Source organism: Gambusia affinis, linkage group LG11 (assembly GCF_019740435.1).
Source record: "Gambusia affinis linkage group LG11, SWU_Gaff_1.0, whole genome shotgun sequence".
NCBI classification, from domain to species: domain Eukaryota; kingdom Metazoa; phylum Chordata; class Actinopteri; order Cyprinodontiformes; family Poeciliidae; genus Gambusia; species Gambusia affinis.
This window is the reverse complement of record NC_057878.1, coordinates 10,279,275-10,302,468: the sequence shown is the minus strand read 5'-3', so window position 1 is coordinate 10,302,468 and position 23,194 is coordinate 10,279,275. Positions and strand designations below refer to the sequence as shown.

The window sequence follows — 23,194 nt, the reverse complement described above, 5'->3', positions numbered from 1 at the left end:
TCTGTCCACCAGAGGGCGCTTTGAGACCAACAGATTCCGCGTCTAGTCGAAAGAGAGGCGGCAGTGTTCATCAAGGCCGCGGCAATGACTTGCCAGGCATCCATTTTCCAAGAGGGGGCAATATAGCACCGCGGTCACATGCTGGGTAATTAGGCATGAAAAGCGGTTTTGACACGCATCAGAAGCTGACATCTGAGATTAATGAATGACACAAAAACTGGGAGTTTGGTTCAACTTGCAGTTTGTATATTTATTTTAAAGCAACTTCTTTTGTAAAATATAAATACAAATTATGGGATATTTTAATTACAAAGTTAAAACAAAACAAAAACAAAAATGAACACACTGAGGAAAAAAAAAAAAAAATGACTGTACTGCAGTAGCCTTCCCCGTTATATACAAGCTCTGTGCCACAGGGGGAATATCAACACCATCTTAAAACTTTATTATACAAACAGTTTTGCAGTTTCGAACGTTTAAATTACAGCCTGAAAAGAAAACTTAAAAGGCAAAAAAACAAAAAAAATTACAACAAAGTAGCCCCTGAGGCTCAAGCGAGCGCTAAAGTTTGAGAACTAGGGGAGGAAAAAAAAATGGACATCATGTGCTTTCTATAAACACAAATATCAGACTGAACAGCACAGCCTCAGAACTATTCTGTACAATGAAACATGCACAGTGCGCTGTACATTCACACACTCCGTTCAGTCGCTGAAAGCACGACTGCTCAATTAAAAAAAAAAGGACAAAAACTGCTTTCAGAGGAGCAGTGAGCAACGTCACAAAGGGGGAAGAAAAGCTCTCCATATCATATATACTGTATATATTTATTTATACATATATTAATTTATAAAAATAAGACCATTATTAAGTCTCTTGAGTCAGAAATGTGTCGATCCTTAGTTAACGGAGAGAAATGTTTCCGCAGCCCAGTCAGCTGGTGGGTCAGTCTGTCTGTACAGCGCACCAGTGCTGGTCCGGGACCGGGCCGAAGCCGAGAGAACTAAGGGTCACGCTAAGGCATATCTGTAACCTCTGATTGGTTCTAAAGCAAACGCCACTCGGTGAGGAACAAGGTCAGGATGAGGCCAGCCTGCCCGCCGCCTTCATTCTGTCCTTGAGTTTGTCCGCCGGGTGGTCCCAGCGGTCGTCCAGACACTCCAGTGATGAGCCCAGCAGAGCGGCCAGCTCCGCGCTGTCTTCCACCAGGTCCAGCAGGTCCTTGCTGTCCGGGTGGAAGCCCTCCAGCTCCTCCGGGCAGGAGAAGAGCTGCGACAGGGACGCCTGCCGGTAGAACTCGGCCTCGGCCACCGTCACCACCTCCATGTGGGGGAAGGCTTGTCGGAAGGCGCGGGCGGACAAGCGCAAGCGCCGGAGCACGTCGGACAGCAGCAGCCAGTTCCTTGGTCTGAAAGAGGGGCGGGAGGGAGAAGTTGAGGAATGAGGGCGGGCGGAGGCTATAAAAAATAAGTAGTGATGTCTGCTTCGGAGATCAAAGCTCACCCCTGGGAGAGGGACACCTGGATGTTGTAGCACGGCAACAGAGGTCGGTCAGAGAACTCAAATTCAAACACCTCCCTTTTCTCGTCCTCGTCCTCATTGTCTGGGCCGGGGGCGTCTGCCAGGATGTTGTAGACACCGCCTTCTTCGCCAGATTCTGACACACAAACAACAACATGAGTTGGCATCGTCATCATCGATGTCGTAAAGAAGCTGCCTTGGTTAGAAGAGGTTTGCCGATGGAGTAAACGGTGTGTTCCTAGTGCAAGAACCTTTTCCAGCTCCCACTGTAGTTTCTGGGGATGTTTTTGTTTCTCAATTAAGCACCAAAGAGATTACCAGATTATATTTTTGACTACACTGAACTATAAATTGAGGGGTTTTTTTCAGAAATCTTTCATGTTTTTGTTTAGACTTGTAAATAATTTCAGACATCTTTAAAAAAAATGCTATGGGAGTAATTGCTATTTTTTGTTTACAAGAAATATTTAAACCCAGAAACTCGTTTTAAACATGAGTTTATGTTAACAAGATCAGCCAAAGAATATCGATTCAATAAGTTCAATGAAGCGTGGATAATCTGAGACTTCAAAGAGAGTAAACATTGCACTCAGATCAGTTTTAGGGACTTACACCGGTAACGTACAAGTGTTTTACTCTGTTTATGTTCCAGGCACAAATAAAAACAACTAAAACTCCCACAAATATGAAAGCTACATGTGGTTAATTACCTCAGGTTTTTAAGAGATTTTAATTCTGTTTCACAGTGTAATTACTGCCTCAGAAGACTGCATCTGAATAGATGAATCTTTGAATGAGTTTTCAAGTTACTCCGAGTAAGTTGTGGAGTGTAATCGCTTTAAACCAGCCATCAGTTTTAGTACTGAAAATGGTAGAATTTTATTTCCAAAAACAGAAGTGTCTATCTTTTGTCTAGTCGAGATCGGCGCAGTTTTAGTTTGAAGTGACTTTACTCAGGTTTTAAACCATAACCGCTGTACATCTGAGATGAAGGCTGGTCTAGTTTCATAGTTTTGGAACAAAAGTGGAGCAGCGACATCCCTGCAGACTGAGTGGAAACACACCCAACCCAAGGCCAGGGGGAGATAAAAGGTTCCTCACGGTAGAACAACACCGATTTTAAGCATTACAGGACAGACAGAGTGATCAGTACTCACCACACACAGCACTGCCATAGAACTCCCAATAAAGCCCTGGGTCGTCATCTGAGCGGCCCTGAAGGTCAGCAAAATAATCTGTGGAGAGAGGAGAAGCCTGTTATTCAAGAGCCGGGCGCCTGGGGACAGGCAACGAGGCAAATACAATTGCCCTTGGAGACTACAGCAGACAAATGGATAAAGAGCACAGTAAAACAGAGGGGGAGCGGGAGCGTCAAGAGAGAGAAAGAAAGAAAGAAAGAGAGAGAGAGTGAAAAGAAAAACAAACAGAGAAATGTTTTGAGGTGGTGATGGTCAGAGGCCAGGGGCTGTACGGCGGGGGAGGAGAACGACTGTCTCTGCTGGGTTAGAGCTGGCTCAGTTCAGAGCGGGGCCACAGACGGCTGCCAGGAATCAAACAAGAACCACACACAGTCGCTCAGAGCGAGAGCACACACACAGCAGAAAGAGAGAGAGAAAGAGAGAGAAACAAACAAGCAGAGGGAGCTGGATGAGCAACGCGGTGTGTATTCATCACGCGCGCGCACATTTGCAGAGCGAGAGCCGGGCTCTGTGCCAGCGCTGAGGCGTGGGGCGTCTGGCGTGTGTTTGGAGGGATTAACGGCCTCCAGATGAGTGGGACCAGGTGGAGGGAGGGCTGCGCGCAGCTCGCTCCTTCTCCTTCAGCTCTCCCGACATCGATCCGTCCCGTTGCCTCAAAATTCAACGCCAACCGCCACCTGTCCGTTTTCTCCCTCGCGCAACGGGTCGTAACTAGTTCGGCTCTCAGGCGGAGAGAGGCAGCTGAGCATGATTTCATTTCCCTATCCTCCCGCACACAGAGCCGTGTTGACTCAACTTAACTATAAACATCCAGACGAGCCCTCGCAACACACACACACACACACGCACACAAACGCCAAACACAGAGCGTGTCAGACTCCAGCGAGGCTGCCGTGCGAAACGACAGGCGCTTTCCAGCCAGAGCGAAGCCTTTTTTTTTTTTTTCCCCCTCCGCACGTACGCCGAGCAAACACAGTGGCCGTTGCTAGGTAACCAGATAGAGGAGCCGAGAGGCGGCGGCAGCACGCACCCCGGCGAGCCGAGAATCCCTGTCTAACAGGTGGCCGAGGGAGGGGAGAGGAGTGCGGAGCGGAGGAGGCGGGCGCCTGAGGGGAGATGAGATGACAGAGATGGACGTGTGGAGCGGCTCCTGCTCCGAGGTGGAAGAGGAGGATTTACAGAGAGGGAGTCCTGCCAGCAGGTTGAGCAGAGGTCAGAGCAGTGAAAGAACAGCAAACAGAGAGAGCAGGCATGGGGGTTGGGGGGGAGGCCACTGGGAACAGGGTTGGTGACCAAGCTTTTAAACCATTTACCCCCGTCCCTAACCCTGATCGCCCCGCTTCTTAGCTTCTTCTCTCAGCAGCTGAAATTACTATTATTCTCATTTAAATTAAATTAAAGGCATTTGATTTCTGATCCCAGTCTGTTCAGACCAGGGAAAAAGAAATGTCCGGAAGCATTTTTATTTTGGTTAAGTTTCCACTTTTTGACATTTTTGAAAAAGTTACGTTTTGTGCCGATTACATGCAACTCTCTCTCTCTCTCTCTCTCTGGGTTTGTTGCCACTTGTTCCGCTCAATACAATGAGGTCAGTTTAGAAAAATGTCCACATCCACGTTGCGTGCTCCCTTGTTCTTGGAACCTTAATAACCTCACACTAGAGTTTTGTTTGAAAATGTAAACAACACTCACCGGTGAGGAAACGCTCCATGCTGTCGCTGCGGGTCATTTTCAGCAGGCTGCGGCCAGAATACGTGGCCAGAGTGGGGTCGGCTCCGTACGACAGCAGGACCCGCACCACGTCCAGGTGGTCGTTCTCCACAGCGTCGTGGATGGGTCTAAACACATGCACAATGATGCACAGATAGAGGTTACATGGGATCAGAAGGGTCTTGGTGAGAAATTACAGCATGTATCATTAATATTTATGCTCCTTTAGCCTGCCTTGCCCCCATAACATACACCTAATTTATTCCAAATTAAAACTATTTAATCTGAAAATTACGGTTGCTTTTAATAAGCCTTGTCCTTTTCTGCATTTTGTCTTTGCCCCACTTTACTCAGATACCCCAAAATATAATGGAGATGCACCAATTCACTTTTTTCGTTTACGATACCGATACGGATATCTGAGGTCTAGTATCGGCCGATACCAATCCGATGCAGAAAAACAGTGCTGAATTTACTTAAAATGTTTTTTTTTTTTTAAAACACAGACTTAGATGGACTGCATTACAAATTTACTTGACAACTCTGACCCAGTACAGCACACCTAAATACACAAATAGCTCCACAAGCTTGATCAACATGTAGAAATAACTTTTATAGTACAATTACAAGTATAACAGCCAATGAAAAACATTTTTCCCCGATATTGGGACCAATACAGATATTAATATTGGATCAGTGCATCTCTAAAATGTAACATAGCCATTGCCCTCAGATGTCACCAAAAAGTTTTGGCACTAGTGGTGCAAAACCAATGCCAAGATGGGCATGGCCCTTGAAACATGGTGGTAGTTGCATCATCCTGTGGGAATGCTTTTCTTCAGCTCTAATAAGGATGATATTTACCGGGAAGATGGGAAATACAGGACAACAAACGTGAAGGAGGAAAGACTTTAGGGGTCTACGACCTTTAACTAGTAGCTAAAGCTACATCAAAATAGTCTTAATCAAAATGTATGCATCCAATGAAATAGCCCAGTTAAAGTCTAGAACTATATATAATTCTGTGGCAACAATTGAAACTTGTTATATACAAAAGCTCACCATCTACTCTGACAGAGCTACAGCTGTTTTTACGTAGAAGAATAGGCTCTGAATACACCGAAGGGGAATGCGTATGAGAGAGGGGAAGAGCTTCTTTTTTATTTACCTGGTCCCGTCCTGTGCGCTGCAGTTGATGTCGGCGCCATAATCCAGCAGATGTTGAACGATGCTGAGCCAGCCCCGGGCGCACGCCTCGTGGAGTGCGCAGTAGCCCGCGTAGTCTCTGTGGTTGACCTCGCAGACTCTGTTCTCCAGGCAGTACAGCACCACCTCCTGAGAGAGACGACAAAACAAAACGGTGAGCCGCTTTGTTTCTCTACGCGTGATGACAATGAATACGCACGAGCAGTCACAGCCTTTCCCCTTTACGGTTCCTGTGGGAGAGGAATGACGGGAGAGGAAGAACTGAGTGTGCTCTTGTGCCGGACAAACATACGCAGAGGCGCACAAACGCTCCATAATACCGGAGCTGGCGCCAAACGCATCGAGGAGCCCGAGAGTGACTCAACTGCGCTCTGCCTGCCAGATTCTGCTCACGCACGTCTGAGTGTGTGTGTGTGTGTGTGTGTGCGCGCGCCTTTGTGTTTGTGTGTGCAGCGTGATTGGGGCCCGGACGCCGCCGTGGCAGCCAGCTACAATGGCTGGGCTCCGAGCGCGGCATAATGGAAGCGGAACAAAGAGATTTGATGGAGGCGCTTAAGAGCTGGAAGCGTTTTCTCTGGTCTAAGGCTGTGACAGTTGGGCGTCCGGCGCTAAGTAGTCAGAATGGTCTTTATTGGACGGGAGCAGCGTCTGCCGCCATTAGGCAGAGAGGAAACAGAGAGACAGGAAGCTTCTGGGCAGCGTGTGGATACAAGGTCTGCTTGGGTCAGACGGAGAATTTCTACGCTGTCAACGTGCAGCCTGCGGAGTAGCGTATTTTTAAAGTGATTTCAATAAGCATAAATGCTGGGGTTTTTTTGCTTGTTTGTTTTTTTTGTTTGGATTAGATATGTAATACATTAATAATGTAAGATCATACATCAAACTCCCAAGTCAAAGCTGCAAAAAAATTTAAGCAGCCATAGACGAATTTTCTCTGTTTTCCATACAACCAAAGATTCTCTCCACAAACCATTGGCTGTACCTGCGCCAAAGACCAGCGCTTTTTGTGCACCGTGAAAGCGCAAACACATTTATACGCAGCCATTCATTAGCTTAGGAGTTACAAATAAGTTAATATGTTTGTTTTTTTTTTTTTTTTGTATTTTTCTGAGGCAGAGACGTGCAGCAGAGACTGGTGGTGGGAAAAACGGAACCTTCTGCTGCTGCTGCAGTAACAGCCGAGCTGTGCTGCTTCCTGAACAAATCCGTGCCGACTAAAGGGACAGATCATGGTTCCTGCGAATTTTCCACTGTGAAATGACAAGTTTCTCAAACGTTTCTGCACCCCTCTCATCAAAAAATAAATAAATAAATAAAATAATAATAATAATAATCCACACTAGTCTGAGACAACAAGCTGGATTCCTGTTCGGCGGTAGGGTGCAGGGTTATTCCACTGATCTTTGCAGGCATCTGGATCAATTTAGCGCAGGTCAGTTTCAAAACCCATAACAAACTGTTAGGGTTAAATCTGGAGCAGATTATTCAACAATAAACAGATTCTTTGAAGCACACTTTGTGATCTGTGACGCCTTTACATTGGTTGTAATAACTTAAAATAGGGGCTTAAGTACTCTGAACTACAGGTTTAGAGTAAAATCTTGATCTAAGGAGGTCTAGAGGCCAAAAGCAGATAAATTACCCTTTTTTATTTTTTTAAATGAGTGCAAATGTATATATACATCTTCTGCCAGTATCTGTAACAATTGATAAAGCAAAACAAAAAGAAAGGTTACTACGCGAGAAATAAAGCAAAGATTTTTTCCAGGCGTTAAACTTCATAACAAAAAGACGTGGAAAACAAATTTCAGACAGTTGGTAACATAATGTTCATCTGACGTTATTATTTATAAAATAAAACAGTGAGAACTTTTTTTATATAGAGCAGATGAGTTAAAAAAAAACTGTGATTTTTTTTTGGGGGGGGGGAGAGGGCGGGAGTTTGGGGGTGAGTTTTTCCATGTTAACTCACCTTGGAAATTACATTTTTACACGAAAGTACTGAAAAAAAGATGCGAAAATCCAACTATTTCTAAATGGCCTTTCCCCGCACCCCCGTCATGTTTCAGGATCCTAAAAAAAAATAAAAAAAAAATCGGTCCGTTATTAAATATTTATATATGCATGTGAATGCAAGGCTCGTTTATCCAGATGCATTCATACTCCGTTCTGCAAGCGGTCCTGTTGCCGTGGGGAGCCAAAGCGGCTCATCTGAACCTGGGTAGACGACACCAAGCCTCCATTTCTATGCTAATTCTGGCCAGCCATCTAAGTCCAAGTGTTTATCGCGCTCCCCCTCCCCACCCTTTCAGCGCTTGGAGGGTGAAAAAAAAAAAAAAAAACGGCAGTGGAGAGAGAAAACAGGCCGATGGACGGGAGGGACGAGCAGAGGACGGAGGGGACGAGAGGCAGCACAACCCGGCAGATGACAGATGAATGAATCCGTGGAGGAAATCTGCCGGGGCCGTCCTTTGGGGCCACAGCTGATAATAACAAGAGATGAAAGGGTGGGGTGTGTGCGTGTGTGTGAGGGGAGTGAAACCAGGGCGGAGAGATGACGCCGAAGAATAGTGAGCGAGTGAGAGTGAACGTGGAGAAACGAGGGGAGGGTGGGAAGACGCTCCAACTGGTTTTCTCTCGCTGCCAACACTCTGTTTGCCTGCTGGAGAGAGATTCAGGAGCGCTGTGCCGAAGCTCCCCTCTGGGGGATTCCACTCGCTCTATGCATGTGTTGTGTGTTGTGTGTGTGTGTGTGTGTGTGTGTGTGTGTGTGTGTGTAAGAGTGAGAGCAAGTGTTAGAGAGACTGACGGCTAGGGAGTGTTGATATGCAGCGTGCCAAAGTGCGTGTGTGTGTTTCTGTGCTGCTGACGCGTGTGGCTGTGGAGGAGGCGCAGCGCTAAACCTCCGGAGCCGTGTTTAATATCGCTGGGAGAGAGCGAGGAGCTTAGCACGAAAGCCCCGGCTTCCCGCCAGACGCGAGCACACACACACACACACACACACACACACTCCTCCGCAGTAAAACGAGACAACCTCCCCCCACGTCCCCTCCGCTCCGCTGCTTCCTCTATTCTCTTCTCTCGCGCTCCGTCCTCTAATCTCCCTCTCTAGAATGCTTCCCCGCGCTCCCCTGCAATCAATGCATCACTCAGACGTTTAACCCCTTCCGGCGCCGCCTGCGTTGGATGCGTGTCACATGTGTAGGTGATGCATGAGCGAATCTGCCAGACCGGAGTTTTCCGGCGAAAAGGAAAGTTGGTGCGTGCTCGGAAAAGTGAAACGTGTGGGTGGGGTGAGGATTCAGTGAGACTGAAGGCGCTGCTGCCGCTGCTGCCGCCGCTGATGATGATCTCACAGTTAATTAATCTAACACTGAGCCACTCAGATTCTATTAACAAAGCTGAGAAGAAAAAAGGGGAGAAAAGTGCGTGTGGAAGGGAGGGGCGCGGCGTGGAGGGAAGGTGGGGAGGGAGAGAGAGAGAAAAGTCACCTCTGGCTGCCGTGATAAATGCCCTCCTTTTCAAGCAGTAATTTGCGCCACGTATTCCCCCTCATCCGCATGCAAAACGAGTGATTCAAGGGGCCTAATATGAGTCACTGTCTGTTCTGGTGGCACGTCAGACAGCCACTGAGGCAAAAATAAAACAAAAAAAACAAAAAGAAGTTGGTGAAAGCTCGGGATGACAGCTTGCTGACTGCTAAACCTGGTTGTTCGCCAACTTTCCAGCTCCCAGGTATAAGCCTGTTTGGACGTTTCCATGTCGACGCTCGGCAGCGACTTCGGGGTAATGAAAACGAAGCAAACACCAAAGTGGAGAAAGAAAAAAAAAAAAAATCCATTTAAGTTCTTTGAATGGCCTCTTGAGCCCGGCTCTGAAAACAAATTAATCTGCGCAGCCTCGTTGTTCAAAGGGCTTGCTTTAGTCCAAGTAAAATCATTTGGAGACTAGATTTAATAAAAATAAATAAATCATTAAAAAAATAAGTCGATTATTAGTACCAGAGTCTTACTAATATTAAACCCCAGCACGTAAAGCTCAGCTAGGGAAATGGAAATAACGTGATGGCAGCAGAAGGCTTTTTAAGCAATCGCTTTGTGGCTATGTTGTTAAAAATTCCCATCAGGAAACACAATTTCCAAAGAGATTTATGTTGTTACAGTTGCTCATCTGTAACGGAAAAATACAAAATTGTAGCAAAATTCGAATATCATATAGATATGTAGTAAAAGAAATCTAAACAGGCGGTGAAAGTGTGTAAAGGTCTTCCCTTACAGCCAATTCCATGAGTACAGCTCTGGTTTATCTGCAGCAGGACTGCCTTTAATCTGTGCTGTCCAAACATTCGCATTTCCGTCTGTACGTAAATAACTTCAAGGGCCAAAGAGCAGCCTTCACATGCAAACTACAAACACTGACGAAACGGAAACTAGCTAAGCACTGATTTAAAATGGAAATTGATCGGAATGGCTGTTGTCCAACTAGAAATAGTCCCAAAATTTAGCAGTGGTTCTGAAGCGCTTATTGCACCTTTTGTTGTTCTACTATTCGTAGAATAATACTTGGAGCATCAAAAGCTGACAGCTTGTCATGGCTGGTTAAATTAGTTGGGCTATCTGCTCAGGGGTCCAGGCTGCTGAACACAAGCTGCTAGTATGGGAAATGGTAATGAGTGGTGCCCTTTAGCTTCTACGCACCACTGTATTTTTCACGACCCAAACACATTCATTTATATCTAAGCAGCCAGTTTGTTTTTCTGCCAGCTGATCAGCAGTGTGCAGCAACAAGTAGGTGAGGGTCAAAACTATCTGAGGAAACTCTTATCTATATATACTAGAAATGAGAGGACTGAGTCATATGAATAATATGTTGGATATATATATATATATATATATATATATATATACATATATATATATATATATATATATATATATACATATATTTTTTTCCCTTTCCTTTGCAGTTTTTCAGCAGCAGGCTCTTTCGCAAAACACACGAAACATAAATTTAGACTGCTTTTCATCAGCTCTTGTGTCAGGACCAAGATAGAGAAGGGGGGGGGTTCAAGTCAGCCCTCCTCTGAGTCGCTGAGCAAGTTAGTCACAGTCCCACAACAGTCAACACAGAGGGGGGATGGGAGTAGGTTGAGTAGGCTTCCCGGGCTCAATGCTGCGATGTAGCCATGACAAGCTGTCAGTGAAAGCAGCTGGCAGGGGGATTTAGGGCGAAAACAAACCAGGATGACCATGGGTACTTTCGCGCACACACCATTTCTTGCCATTAACACACACTAGAAGCTCCCGAGTTACTGCAAAACAAGACAGATGGCTGGATTTCAGCAGAGGGTAGTTCCTTCAGTAGAGAACAGAAAACTAATGTGACCGCTGACGTGCTTACTATTTCAAATGAACGATGTTTTACACTTATTTTCTGTTTAGGCTATGCAGAGCTTCTCTCTGTGCCTTCTTTGATTTCTGAGAAGTTGGTTTCACTTTTTCTTTTAGCGAAAAAGTATCAGCGTGCATGACACGTGATTTAAGAACGAACAGGAGCAGTTCACAGAAGGGCTCGCCTGCGCCGTGTCGGCGTTTTTCATGGCCGATTACATATCAGAACAGCAGAATATGGCTTTCCTGAAAGTGAGGAGAAAGTGCAGCAACATCATTTCAACTGGCAGTGTGCAGTAACAGGTGGGGGAGGGGCAGAATTGGGTTATTATCTGCACTCCATTCAGCTAGAGGGAACTTTCTTTAAAATTGCTTAAAACCTTCCCAACAGTGATGCAGTTTTATTTTATTTTAGATTCTAAAATATTAACTTTTTAAAACCTTGCTATGGCAGATTGTCCTCAATAATCCTTTAGATCAGACAATCTGCCGTCAGTCCGATGACCTTTGAAGCAAATGCGCCTTTCTACATTAACCAAACCCTGCCACTGCACAGAGTTCCCTTCAAAGTTTCGCCGTCACAGAAGCCGGTCCAACAGGGCGCTCCAGGTGAAACCGAACTTTTGTCTTCTGCTTGGATCGCATCGATCTGACAGCCGAGCTCAGAAGCGATTCACCGGAGGAGAATAAATGACAGATTGCACCTTTATCTGAGCCTTCAGCGGGCAGAGCTGAGGGGCCCCCGATCAGCGCCGCGAGAGGGATGAAGACATCCGCAGAATCTCTCCTCATTAGCATTTCAAATGCTCAGCGAGCGAGGCAGAGCGAGCGGCGAGAATAAAAAGGCGAGCGAGCGAGCGAGGGAGGAAGGAAGGAAGGCAGAGAGAGTGGGCTTTCATGTGCAGAGGCACGGATTGCGAAACTAAATGAACATGAAATATGCACGGTGCCGGGGACGGGGGGCCTCGGGAGCTGCACAGAACGCGCTGGGTTGACGCACGCACGCGCGACAATTCTTGCGTTCTGCTGCGTGTACAGGTTTTCGCACAAAAGGGACGCCTGAGCCAACAAACCGTGCTTCTCCATCCCCGTTTTTTTTGTTTTTTTTTTTTAGTCCGCGTGCGTACGTCTGCGCACGGAGTTATTCTAAACGCTTAACGCGCAGCTCTGCGTGCCTGTGTGTGTGCGCATGCGAGTTTGTGTGGGTGTGCGACGGCGGCGGCGGCGGTAGCAGCGAGCGTGGAGGAGAAGAGTCGTCTCTCTGTGTAGCATATGGAGAGGAACACGTCAGGAAAGTCTGTGCGTGTGCTTTTTGGGTCAGAGCGGGTGTTTCTCTCCGCATATTTCCTTGCATGCTTCATAATCAGCATGTGAGCCTTGTGTGTGTGCCCGCGCGCGCGCGCATGTGTGTGCGTGTGTGTGTGTGTGCGCCTCCGTCTCGCAGGCCCTCGTATCTCTCTGCCTGCGTGTGATAAGCCCGGAGCTCGCGGCGCTAAAACACCAGTGAGAGACAAGCGCTCTGTGCAGCTACAGGCTTGTGTGTCTCAGTGTGGATGTGTGTGTGTGTATAGGAGAGACAGAATGCATAAACTGGTGTGTGTCTCTGTATCCGCGCTGTCTGCGTGTGTGTGTGTAAGCGTGTGCGTGGGAGCCCCAGGGGCCTGCCCCGGGCTTATCTCACACAGGCAGTGAGAGACGAGCTTCCTGAGCGAGGGGGGAGAGAGAAAGAGAGAGAGAAAGAAAGAAAGAAAGAAAGGGTGGGAGGGAGGGAAGAGGGGGGGTGGCGGCGGTGTTGTTTGCGCAGCGGTCAGCGCCTTGTTTGTGTAGTCTCAGGTTTTCTCCTCCCCTCCCCCTCTCCTCCTCTCTTTGCCTCTCCGCGCGAGGAGCGTAGAAAGGAAAGAGACGGGGGAAGGGGTGGGGGCAATGCGAAGGAGGGGAGGAAAAAATATAGGAGAGGGAGGGAAAAAAACGTTCGAGAGAGACGCATAAATCAGAGAGACGAGCCAGCTTCACTCGAGCACGGCTGACTGAGCCCTGCTGCTGTTGCTGCGCTGCATCCCGTCTGTGTGTGTGTGTGTGTGTGTGTGTGTGTGTGTGCGTATATGTGTGTGCGCGCGCGCGCACGGAAAGCCAGGGAGAAAAACAGCCGCCGCCGCTGCTAACCACAGTCACCACGGCACATTAGAGGGCCATTAGAACGCGATTATACTCCCAGTGCTTACCTCTCATTCACACTCCTGCTCTCTCCCATTCAGCCTCACACACATAATCACCCGCACACACTTCCCTCATCACCATAAATGTGTCCAACTAACATGCGCAACTATAAAGCAAGGCAGGAACGAGCGTGGCACGAAGATACCGGTTTCCATAGTCCCTCCCCCCAACCCCCCATTAACGCACCCAAACACACATGGGAGCAGATGAGGTCAATATGGCTCACTACCCAGGGCGTCATAGCCCTGAGGGGGAGGCTGAGCACTTGACAATTATCTATCTCAATTGTGTCCTAAGCAAGTTTTCTATGGCTTCTTTGCGTGTCCTGTCGACCTGTCTTGCAGTGCTGTGCTTCAGTGAAATTTTATTTTCTTGCAATTTATAAAGCACGTAGCAAGACGTTATTGTAAAAATCGACTCCTGTTATATATATGTTCTGTCACTTTTAGAAAAACCTCATGGTCAGTTTTTTATTTATTCTGCCATTTTGTGAGGAAGCGTAGTCGGTCAAGATGACAGCCACCTTCCCGAACACCACCCTCCTTCCACACGTACTTTCAGGTACGTCCATCTCTTGTGTTCCCCCTCCCCCTCTGCTCTTTCCTCATGTGCAATCCAACACCGCCTTCAAAGGCGTTTGCTTTTGTTTTGCACAGCCGCAGGAACACGTTTGAGCCGTACTCCAGAACTCTACAGCAAATTCAGGAAGCATATGGAAGAGGTTTGTGAAAGGGATCGCAGTAGAGAATCCATGTAAGATCTGTCAAATTGAGCTAGCCTAGCGTCTTTTCTGCCGGTGCAGCCAATCAGATCAATTTGCCTCTTGTGAAGTCACCGATTCAAATACACACAGCGCAGGGTAAACCATGTTGCTCTTTATATTTCGTAAAAATCGCAAAGTGAAAATCTAGTCCTCGTTGCTGGGCTCGGGGGCATCAGCGTGCATTCGTTGGCGAAAAGCAAACCACTGGAAGGCAACTTTGAGAAGTCTGCATCTGAAACTCGAATCTGGACTGGATCAATCTACGCTTCACAGTTGTTCTAAAAAGCAAGCAAACAAACAAACCACACAGACTGTGGTCGGGCACTATTAAAATAAAGTAGAGGAACGACATGAGCCGCATCAATTTGTAAGACCTGCCAACACCAGCGATGTGCCAAGAACCCTCAAATTAGACGGGGAACATCCAAAACACACACATTCCCTATTTTCTTTACAACGTGCAGAGAATAGGTGGGAAAGTGAGAAAGTTTTAACAGAGGCGACCGGATCGGGAGAGATGGGGTGGGGTGGCACATCAAAAAACACAACAATGCTCTCGATAAATGTTGCATCTCCCATAAACGGATATTGGCCTTAAATTCGTATTTCCATGCGATGATACACGCAGAAGAAACCCCCCCAGCCCCTGGTGGCGCCGCTGGAATAAGAATGATCGGCAGCTCCGCACGAAGACGGAGGAATAACCTCCCCGACGCCGGAGAGAGAGCGAGAGAGAGAGAAGCTGGCGAGCATCCGTCTCCGTATAACGATCCCTCATGCTGCCTGCGCTCATTCGCGTGTGCCTGTGCGCGTGCGTGCGTGTGTGTGTATGTGTGTGTCACACTTCGCCTCGCGGAGAATTAATGAGATGTGAGAGCGGTGCGAGGCGAGAGGAGGGGAGGCGGCGGCGAGTTTGTGTGTGAGCGAGTGCACATGTGAGGAGGAGGAGGAGAAGAGGAAGGGTAAGGGGGGGGGGGTGCCAACGACAATCTGAGTCACAAAGAGAGGAAGAGAAAGAGAGCGCCGAGAGGAAAGGAAGGGGGGAGGGAGAGAGGGAGACGGTGGAAACCTGAGAGAGAGGAGGAGAGTAGCAGGCGAGGAGAGTAATAAGATGGAGCATGTGAGGAAGAAATTGTGAGTAAAGGTGAGATGAGAGAAAAAAGCAAATGAAAAAAGAAGCTAGAAAGAGGTAGTATTGGAGATGTGTGAGAGAGGAAGGATTCTCAAAATAAAAACTAAAAAAATCCAGAGTAGAGTCGTAGAAAGGAACAGTCGGGTAAGAAAATGAGTTCAATTTAAGAAAAGAGGGCCGAGATTCGGGGGAGATGAAGTGTAGGAGCGTAAAACGTGAAAGAAGAAGAAGAAGAAGAAAAAAAAGAAAGAGTAAGAGAGAGATAAGGAGGGAGGATGAACCAAGTGAAGCGTGTTACCTCGTATCCGAGCCGCGCCGCTCTCTGAAGCAGAGTCTCGCCGGCGTTCTTGTTCACGATCAGCCGCCGAGCTTCCGGCGGGATGGGGCGCACGGCGGAGGCCTCCAGAGGGGGGGTCCTGTGCAGCCCCGGCGGCACCTCCGGCGGAGGCCTGACGTTCGCCTGGGGCAGCAGGGCGGGCGGGCAGAGTGCGGCGGGGGAGCAGGGCTTCAGCGGAGAGCAGGGATAGTGATTAGGAGAGGCGGCTCTCTTCCTCGGAGCACTGCGCTGCTCGGCCGGCTGACGGGAGACGAGGAGAGGAAAGTGTGAGGGACACTCAAGGGCACACAGACGAAACCACAGAAATGTAAAGAAAATTCTGTACATGTGTGCTAAATACGAAAAAAATTAAAAAGAAATAGCCACAGCATGACATTTTTATTTAAAAAAAGAACAAAAAAAACTACAAGTTTTGTAGCCCCAACCTCTGAAGCTTTCAAGACTTTTCTAAATTGCGTTTGGAGGTTACATCGTCCATTAATGAGAGAGAGAGAGAAAAAAAAAGACATCTTTCACAGCGAGCGTTCACACCCTGAACGCTAAAGGCCGCCATGCCCCTTTCCTTTAATCGCAGAGCCCTCACAGAGCAGTGGGAGCTGCCTGCCCGTTCTTGTGTGAGTGCGTGCGAGCGGCGCGTCGGCCTCTCAGTGGAATTCCATGTCGGAGCAGCTGTCAGCCTGAGGAGGAGCAGGGGGGACGGAAGCAGCAGAGGCGGAAAAAAAAAAAGAAAAAAAAAAAAAAAAAAAAAAAAAAGAAAGAGCCAAGACTCCTATTTTTTTCCCTCGATTTTCCCCTCTGCTCCTTTCCCTCCCCTCCTCCTCCTCCTCCTCCTCCTCTTCCGTCTCCTTATGAGCGTCATGTGCTCCACCATGGCTGCCACATTCCTCACACTCACTCAGGACGCAACGAGATGCATAATTGCTCCGGGGTTTTGTTGTCAGGAATGCTCACCAACACACAGGACACTCACATCTCTGGCTCACACGCAAAAAAAACAACAAAAAAAACAAAAACAAAAACACACACACACACACAAAAAAGAAGCCCAGATGACACACGCTCGACAATTAAGGCCAGAGAGAAGCGCACACATACACACACACACACACACACACACACACACAAGCGAGTGAGCGGGGCCTCCTCAGGGAGTCACAAAGGGCACGGGGAGGTCAAAGCTCCCGCAGCCCTCTAAACATTGTAAACATACTTCCTTCCTCTGTCCCTCCCTCCCTTCCCCAGCTGCATAATGAGAGGCGCCGACAGGCATACAGAAACACACTCCGCTGCTGCAAAACATCCAGACGGCCGCATCGCAGCCCGACTCCCCCTATCAACGCTCACCTTGTCGTCCTCGGCTGATCCCAGATCAGGCGCCAAGCGCTGGCCGGGGCTGGTGGGCGCGGCCTCTTTCCTCTTCTCCCTCTCCCTCTCTCTGTCTCTGTCTCGCTGGCCCGTGTGCTTGGTCTTGCACGGCCGCTTGCCCTTGGGTTTGTCCGTGTCACTATGGCGACGGGGTTTGAGGGGAGGGACGCCTCCCACGCAGAGCTCCGGGGCCGGCGACGGGGGCCCCCTCTTCGGCTCCTTAAGGCCGCGGTCACCTGAGAAGAGGCTCGGCTGGTGAGGCCTGTCTTTCGGCTGGCTGGGGGGAAGGACGGGAGCAGCTACTCCTGGAACGGGAGCAGAGGGAGAAGAGAGAGTAAGAGCCAGTAGAGGAGGAGGACAGAAAGGTACTGCAAGGCCGTCTCCCGACACGCTGCTGGTTTATTAATGAGCACTGTGAGCTGTCTGGGAGCACAAGAGTCTACCCAGCCAAGAAAACAAACAAAAAATACCAATTACAATATACAGAAAGAAATTATTCACAACCATTTCGTTTGACTTTATTGATGTTACAATAAATTTAAATGTACTTTATAAGGATCTTCCATGATGAACCAACACAAAGTAGTAGTCAGTGTTCTGCAAGTCCCTTTTGCTGCAACAGTAAAACAGTTTCTTAGGGGATGGGGGGGTTCTCTGACAATTTTCTAAATTTAGCCACTGACATTTTTGTCCCTTCTCCGTTGTAAAATACGGCGAGATGAAGGAAATCTGGAGACCAATTTAAGTTAAGCTGCAAATTTGCAGTTGAATTTAACTCACGTGGCTGGGCTTTGACCCAAACTAGCGGTGTCAAAATGTTTTGGAGTGTGCGTCAAAAATCACTAAGTTGAACCACTCAGAAGCCATGTTTTCGCAAATCAAAAATGCTACAATTTATTGTCTTTTTTTTTTTTTGGTGAAACATGCATTATTTTCATGAAACAAAGTTACAAAGCAGAACGAATCATTACCGCAGGTCCTAAAAACGGTCTCGGATGTTTTCCGTAATGACAGAAAGATGTACAGGTTTTCTAACTTTTTTTGGTTGAACGCTTTCCGTTTTACCGATTTAGAAAACAGAAACAAAAATTAGAAGCAGCTTCTAAAATCCTTGCTCCCTTTAGCCGAGTTTAATGACTGGGTGTTCGTGTCTGTTGGGCAAAAAGTTGTTGAATGTTTGTGGCCTGACTTCAATGATATTAAAATCAAAGTGTAAAAAAAAAAAACAAAAAAAAAAAACATGGCCAATAAAGAAAAAGAAATACTCTGTGTTGTACCAAACATTTTCCATTTGAGAGGATCTCATCCTAAAAACCTATATATCGCGATCATCTGAATTCGCTCCATGTGCAAACAGGTCAAATGTTTGTGCATCCCCCACAGCATGACACTGCCACCCACTACGTTTCACACAGGGTTTACCACTTTGTAGCTGTAAGCTACTTTGTGTTGGTGTATCACATAAAATCAAACCTTAGTCGCAGTGGAATCACAAAGCAACATACGCACTTATTTCCTGCAGCAAGGACACGTCTGGCTATTCAACAAACTTTGCAAGTGCGAACACAAAAATTCAAAGACCTCGAAACATTTTAATCAGAAATACAAACTATTATCTGTGTCTGCAGTCCGCGGTCTGATTCATGTCGCCGCGCAACTTTTATTTGGCAAGTTTTAAATTCCACCAAATCCTTCATTTGTAGATAAAGTTGAGAAAAGCTCAGGTAGAGAAATTCTTTGCATCTCATGCACGCTGGAGGAAAAACCTTGTGTAGTCAGATCATTAATGATAGTTTAAATAGTGTAACAGTGTGGGGTTTCTTATGGTACAGAAATGTACACCCACACACTTGGCGTTAAACCCATTTGTTGCCAGGGTGACGATATCTAAAAATGTTCAACAAAAATGATAAGTCAGCGACCAATCAAGGCTTATGGGCTGTTTTTGTGTTAAGTTATTATTTTTTTTTCAACATATATAGTTGCTCTCCACTTTCAGTTTCCCGTTTCAGCACAAGAATAAGGGAAAACCCTCCGTTTTAATGAGAACAACCATCCCCTTCAACAGCACACACCAATAAATCCCCCATTCAGTGCTCCTTGTGACTTGTCTCGAGAGGAAAAAAAAAAAAAAAAAAATCACTGATCACACATTAGTCACAGCGCACCTGCGCATCTCGGCCGACCACTTCCTCCCTTTCATCCTCCTCACAGAGCTTGGCGCAGACCAGTTGAACATTTAATAAAGAGTGTGTGTGCGTGTGTGTGGGAGGGTCGTGGCTTGTACATTTCAGCCTGTAGTCCCCAGACCCCTTCAACCCTTCTGGCTGGCAGGAGGAAGAGTCCCCCGAGCCGTTTCCTCTGCCCCACCGCTCCCCCCCCCCTCGCCTCTCTGACTGCTCTCGGGAAATCCCCTAAAGACAGCCTGCTCAACAAGAAAGTGAAACGTGAGCCAAAGATAGATTTCCGTTACCCTAGCTGAACTCGGAGAATAAAAGGCGGCGGTTAGCGCGTCTGGTGGTTCGCTCTTACCATTAGGTAGCTTCTCGCAGCCCCACTTCCTGTTGATGTCGTTCCTCTGCGCCGCGGCCCGGTCCTCGGGCTCTGCCGCCCGGATCTTGCGCTCCCGCTGAGTCTGTGCTGGGTTTTCTGTGCGAGGCAGGGGCCAGGGCCTCTCCTGCTTGAACTGGGAGCCGTCGGGTGACGCTGCGCCCGCCGTGGGCTTGCTGAGTCGCAGTCCCTTGAGCTCAATGCGGACTTTGAGCTTTCGCACCTCGTCATCGTCGTCATCTTCATCGGGACTGGCCTGCTCGCACTCATCTGCAGACAAGTGAAACGCGCGTTGTTCAGTCTCGCGTTGCAGTGCCCCAACAGTGCTGCACGCGAGCTCAAGAGTGCCAAAAAAACAGCATTAATGACAACGTCTGAGCCTCATGCTTCACGTTCATGCAGGAAGGAAGGGAGGGAGGGAAGAAAGACGACAGACAGAGCAGTGGAGGAAAGAAATGAGGGAGAAACAAACCAATAAAGACCAAAGAAGCCGAGACTGGCTGCTCCAATCCGAAATTCACAAGGGATGGGTGTTTGACTTGTCTGCCAGTGCCGAGGAGAGCAAGCACGATACTGCATGCCAGACGAAAAAGAAAAAAAAAAAAGGAAACCCAAACAGATGAGGCAAAAAAAAAAAGAGAGATGAAAAAAGAAAGGGAAAAAAAGAGCAGCTTTGAAGAGGGCGGGCAAGCACAGCGGAGGAACAGCAGAGCTGAAAGAGAAGCGAGAAAGAATGGCTGTCCCTCTTCCTCGCTTCTCTAGCGCGCTCTCGGCTCAAAGGGAAGGATTAAACGCCCCTCGGAGCTGGCTGCCACACAGAGCGAAGCGCTTGACAGTGAGTGGGAAGAGGAGGGGGCGGGTGGTGGTGCTGGGGTTAAAGACAGTATCCAGTGGTCTATTTTAAAAAAAAAATTTTTCAACCATCAAACGTACAATGACTTTAAAAACACAGAATAATAAGAAAGTTTTGGATTCCATTGTAAGAATCTACAAAGAACAAAGCTTTTTTTTTTTTTTTTGGAGGTGCGGGGAGGGAATCACCAGGTAACTCAGATGTGTTTACTTGTGTGTCGATTGCATCACAAGAGGCACAGGAATCAAGCTGTTCAGATGGCATTTGTAAACACTATGACGGAGGAGGAACGTTTGAGACATTTTGACAAATTTATTTGACTTCCATCCCGAACTGCCCGGAAATTTTTCTCAAATCGCAAAATTTTACATTCAGGGGGACGGTCACATCCGCTTTAAATGTTTTGCTGCAGCCTTACAATGTGATTAAAAGCATGCCATTACTGAAAAGTAAAAAAACAAAACACGAGTGACATTTATTCCTTTTGTCATCAGGAAGTAATGGAATGTTTTAGGAATGTAGATAAATTGTGGTTTACAATAAATTAGCAAGACAAGAGTAAGCAAGTCGACTGCGACTGTTCAATATTTGACAGAGAACATGATTTTGATTAGTTATACACATAAGCTTGTCTGGCAGATTTGGAAAAAAACAAAACTTAAACAGCTGCTTACTGAAACACAGAATTAGAAGATGTAAACCAGACAGGAACGTAACACAATGCTAACAAAGTGCATACACAAGTAGAGGGTGCGGGGTCATTTTTTATTGAGAGGACATGCAAGAAAGCATTGGGTACCTAACTGACAAATAACTTTAAAAAAATTAAAAAATGTAATTGCTTTTGAGCGCTTGGTCGCCCCTAAAGTCATGCTGCCCTGGGCACTGAGCCATATCACCCATTTCAGAAACCACCGCTGATGTTGTGTTTTTAAGGGTATTGACAAAGGATTCTCCACATGCTTATCATTACTCTATGCTCTCTTATGATTTCTTTAATTGACCATACGAGTCTGACACATTTCTTTATTTCGCTGAAGAGCTCCGGAGACTGTGCCACCCTGGGCAGAGAGCCATATCACCAGAAAAAACTGACTATGACAAGTAGGTGACAGACTGGATCTAATGTGACTTTGATTGAATTTACAGAAAAGTCTGCCTGGTAGCTTCAAGGCAGGATTGATCGTAGAAAAAAATATGAGGTTTTTTTTTTTCTTGTTTTGTTTTTTTCTCAAACGAACAGGAATAAAGCCTGGAGTATCAAAGTTGCAGCAAAAGGAGATAAAAAGAAGTGGGAGGTGGAAGTGTGAGTGAGACGGCACGTTTCTGAAGTTCTCACCCGTGGAAAGCTTGGCTCTCTTCTCCCGCTCCCCTTCCTCCGAGTCGTCCTGCTCTTCCTTGATGAGCGGGCGTTTTCTGGCAGCTCCAAAGCCCAGGCCGACCTTTTCCTCCAGGAACTCCTTTGATGGCGTCAGAGTGGGAGGCATGCACAGTCCCTCCTCAGACTCTCTCGTCGCCGCTTTCCTGGCTCCATCTTGAGCCAGGTGACCCGGGGACACGAGGTCCCTCGGCGCCACGCACCTCTGGAGAACCGGAACTCTGTTGTTGGCGTACAGCGGACGGACACCTGAACAGAGCAGAGCGGGACGGAAGAACAGGGTTAGATGGAAAAAAAAAGAAAAAAGAAAAGATGAAAGGGGACCCCAGGAATGCAGACAGACCACAAACCAGACAGACCGAGAGCGGGCAGGGGAAACCGACGGGTGGAGCGGGAAGATGTGAGGGATCGACGAGCGGGAGAGTGGCGGTTAAACACCAGCCAGCTTTTATTCTGCTTTAAAGACAGGCAGTAAAACTTTGATGGGGTAAAGACTTTTTAATCTGATGCGAGCGGAGCAGAGCAAAGCCAGCGGGGCCTGATGGTTCCTTGCACTTCCAGCACAGAGGAAAGACATCCCTTCTCTCTCTCTCTCTCTCTCTGTCCTCCCCCACGGCATGACAGAGCCACGCCCTTCTCACACAGAGCGTGACTCTATCCCCCCGCCCCACCTCCATTTCTCCTCGACTCCCTCTCTCCGTCTCCCTCTCCGTGCCATAATTAGGCTCACACGTCAGCCGCGGCCTTGCTCCAACACACAGCTGGGCTCCTGGCCAACGTAACTACCCTCCCTCACCTCTCCACCCCCGCCGGCTCCCTCCGCCTCGCCTCCTCTTTCCGTTGCGCTCTCCCATCCGCTTTCACCCGCTAACTCCCCCCGCTTTCACTCACGCAATCTCTGCCCCTCCTTCTCCTCTCATGCCTTCCCCTCTCTCTCTCTCTCTCTCTCTCTCTCTTTCTCGATCTCTCTGCGCAGATAAGCACAAAAGGCTTCTTGAAAATAAAAGCTCCCCCCTCGCCTTTTCCCTTCCGCACGCCCGGTTTATGCGAGAGTTGCTTCGTGGTTTTGCAGGAGAAAGCATCTTTTTTTTTTTTTCCTAAGAGTGACCCCACTTTTGCCTCAGCTTTTGCTGCAAGTGTGCACACGTACCCATTGTTTGCATGAGTCCCTTTATGAGTGTGTCTTGTCCTCTTACATATACATGCATGTGTGCGTGCGTGTGTGTGTGTGTGTGTGTGTGTGTGTGTGTGTGTCTGCATTACTCACCCTCCCTCTCCGCCTGCCTGGTGGTGTGCTGGCAGTGCTCCAGCACTCTCTCTCTGCGCTGGCCATCTGCCAGCTCCCGTCCTGCTGCCGCTACCGAGGCAGAAACGCACAAACCGCCGCCACCGCCGCCGCCCTCCTTCTCCTTCAGCTCCAGCTCAGAGAACCGCATCATTGCCCGCTATGCGCACACAAACACACAACAAAACAAAAAAGAAAAAAAAGAAAAAAAAAAGAAAAGGAAGAAAAGAAGCAGAGAAAACCCATGAAAACCACTCATCTGCCCACGTCACAAACACACACACCTCT

At 47.7% G+C, this 23,194-nt stretch overlaps 1 protein-coding gene across 3 annotated transcripts in view; it reads right to left on the bottom strand.

Annotated features, from left to right (window-relative positions):
* Positions 1-229: 229 nt before the first annotated feature.
* bcor (BCL6 corepressor) overlaps positions 230-23,194 on the bottom strand; it is a 43,027-nt gene continuing 20,062 nt past the window's right edge. For all 3 annotated transcript variants that reach the window (XM_044130649.1, XM_044130652.1, XM_044130650.1), the window contains 10 exons: positions 22,889-23,066; positions 21,583-21,870; positions 19,373-19,660; positions 16,820-17,145; positions 15,437-15,715; positions 5,599-5,765; positions 4,413-4,558; positions 2,679-2,756; positions 1,504-1,657; positions 230-1,408 (listed from right to left, as the gene is read on the bottom strand). In XM_044130649.1, coding sequence (XP_043986584.1) covers positions 1,078-1,408; positions 1,504-1,657; positions 2,679-2,756; positions 4,413-4,558; positions 5,599-5,765; positions 15,437-15,715; positions 16,820-17,145; positions 19,373-19,660; positions 21,583-21,870; positions 22,889-23,066 — 2,235 coding nt within the window. In that variant the 3' untranslated portion in view covers positions 230-1,077. The remainder of the gene's footprint in view (positions 1,409-1,503; positions 1,658-2,678; positions 2,757-4,412; positions 4,559-5,598; positions 5,766-15,436; positions 15,716-16,819; positions 17,146-19,372; positions 19,661-21,582; positions 21,871-22,888; positions 23,067-23,194) is intronic.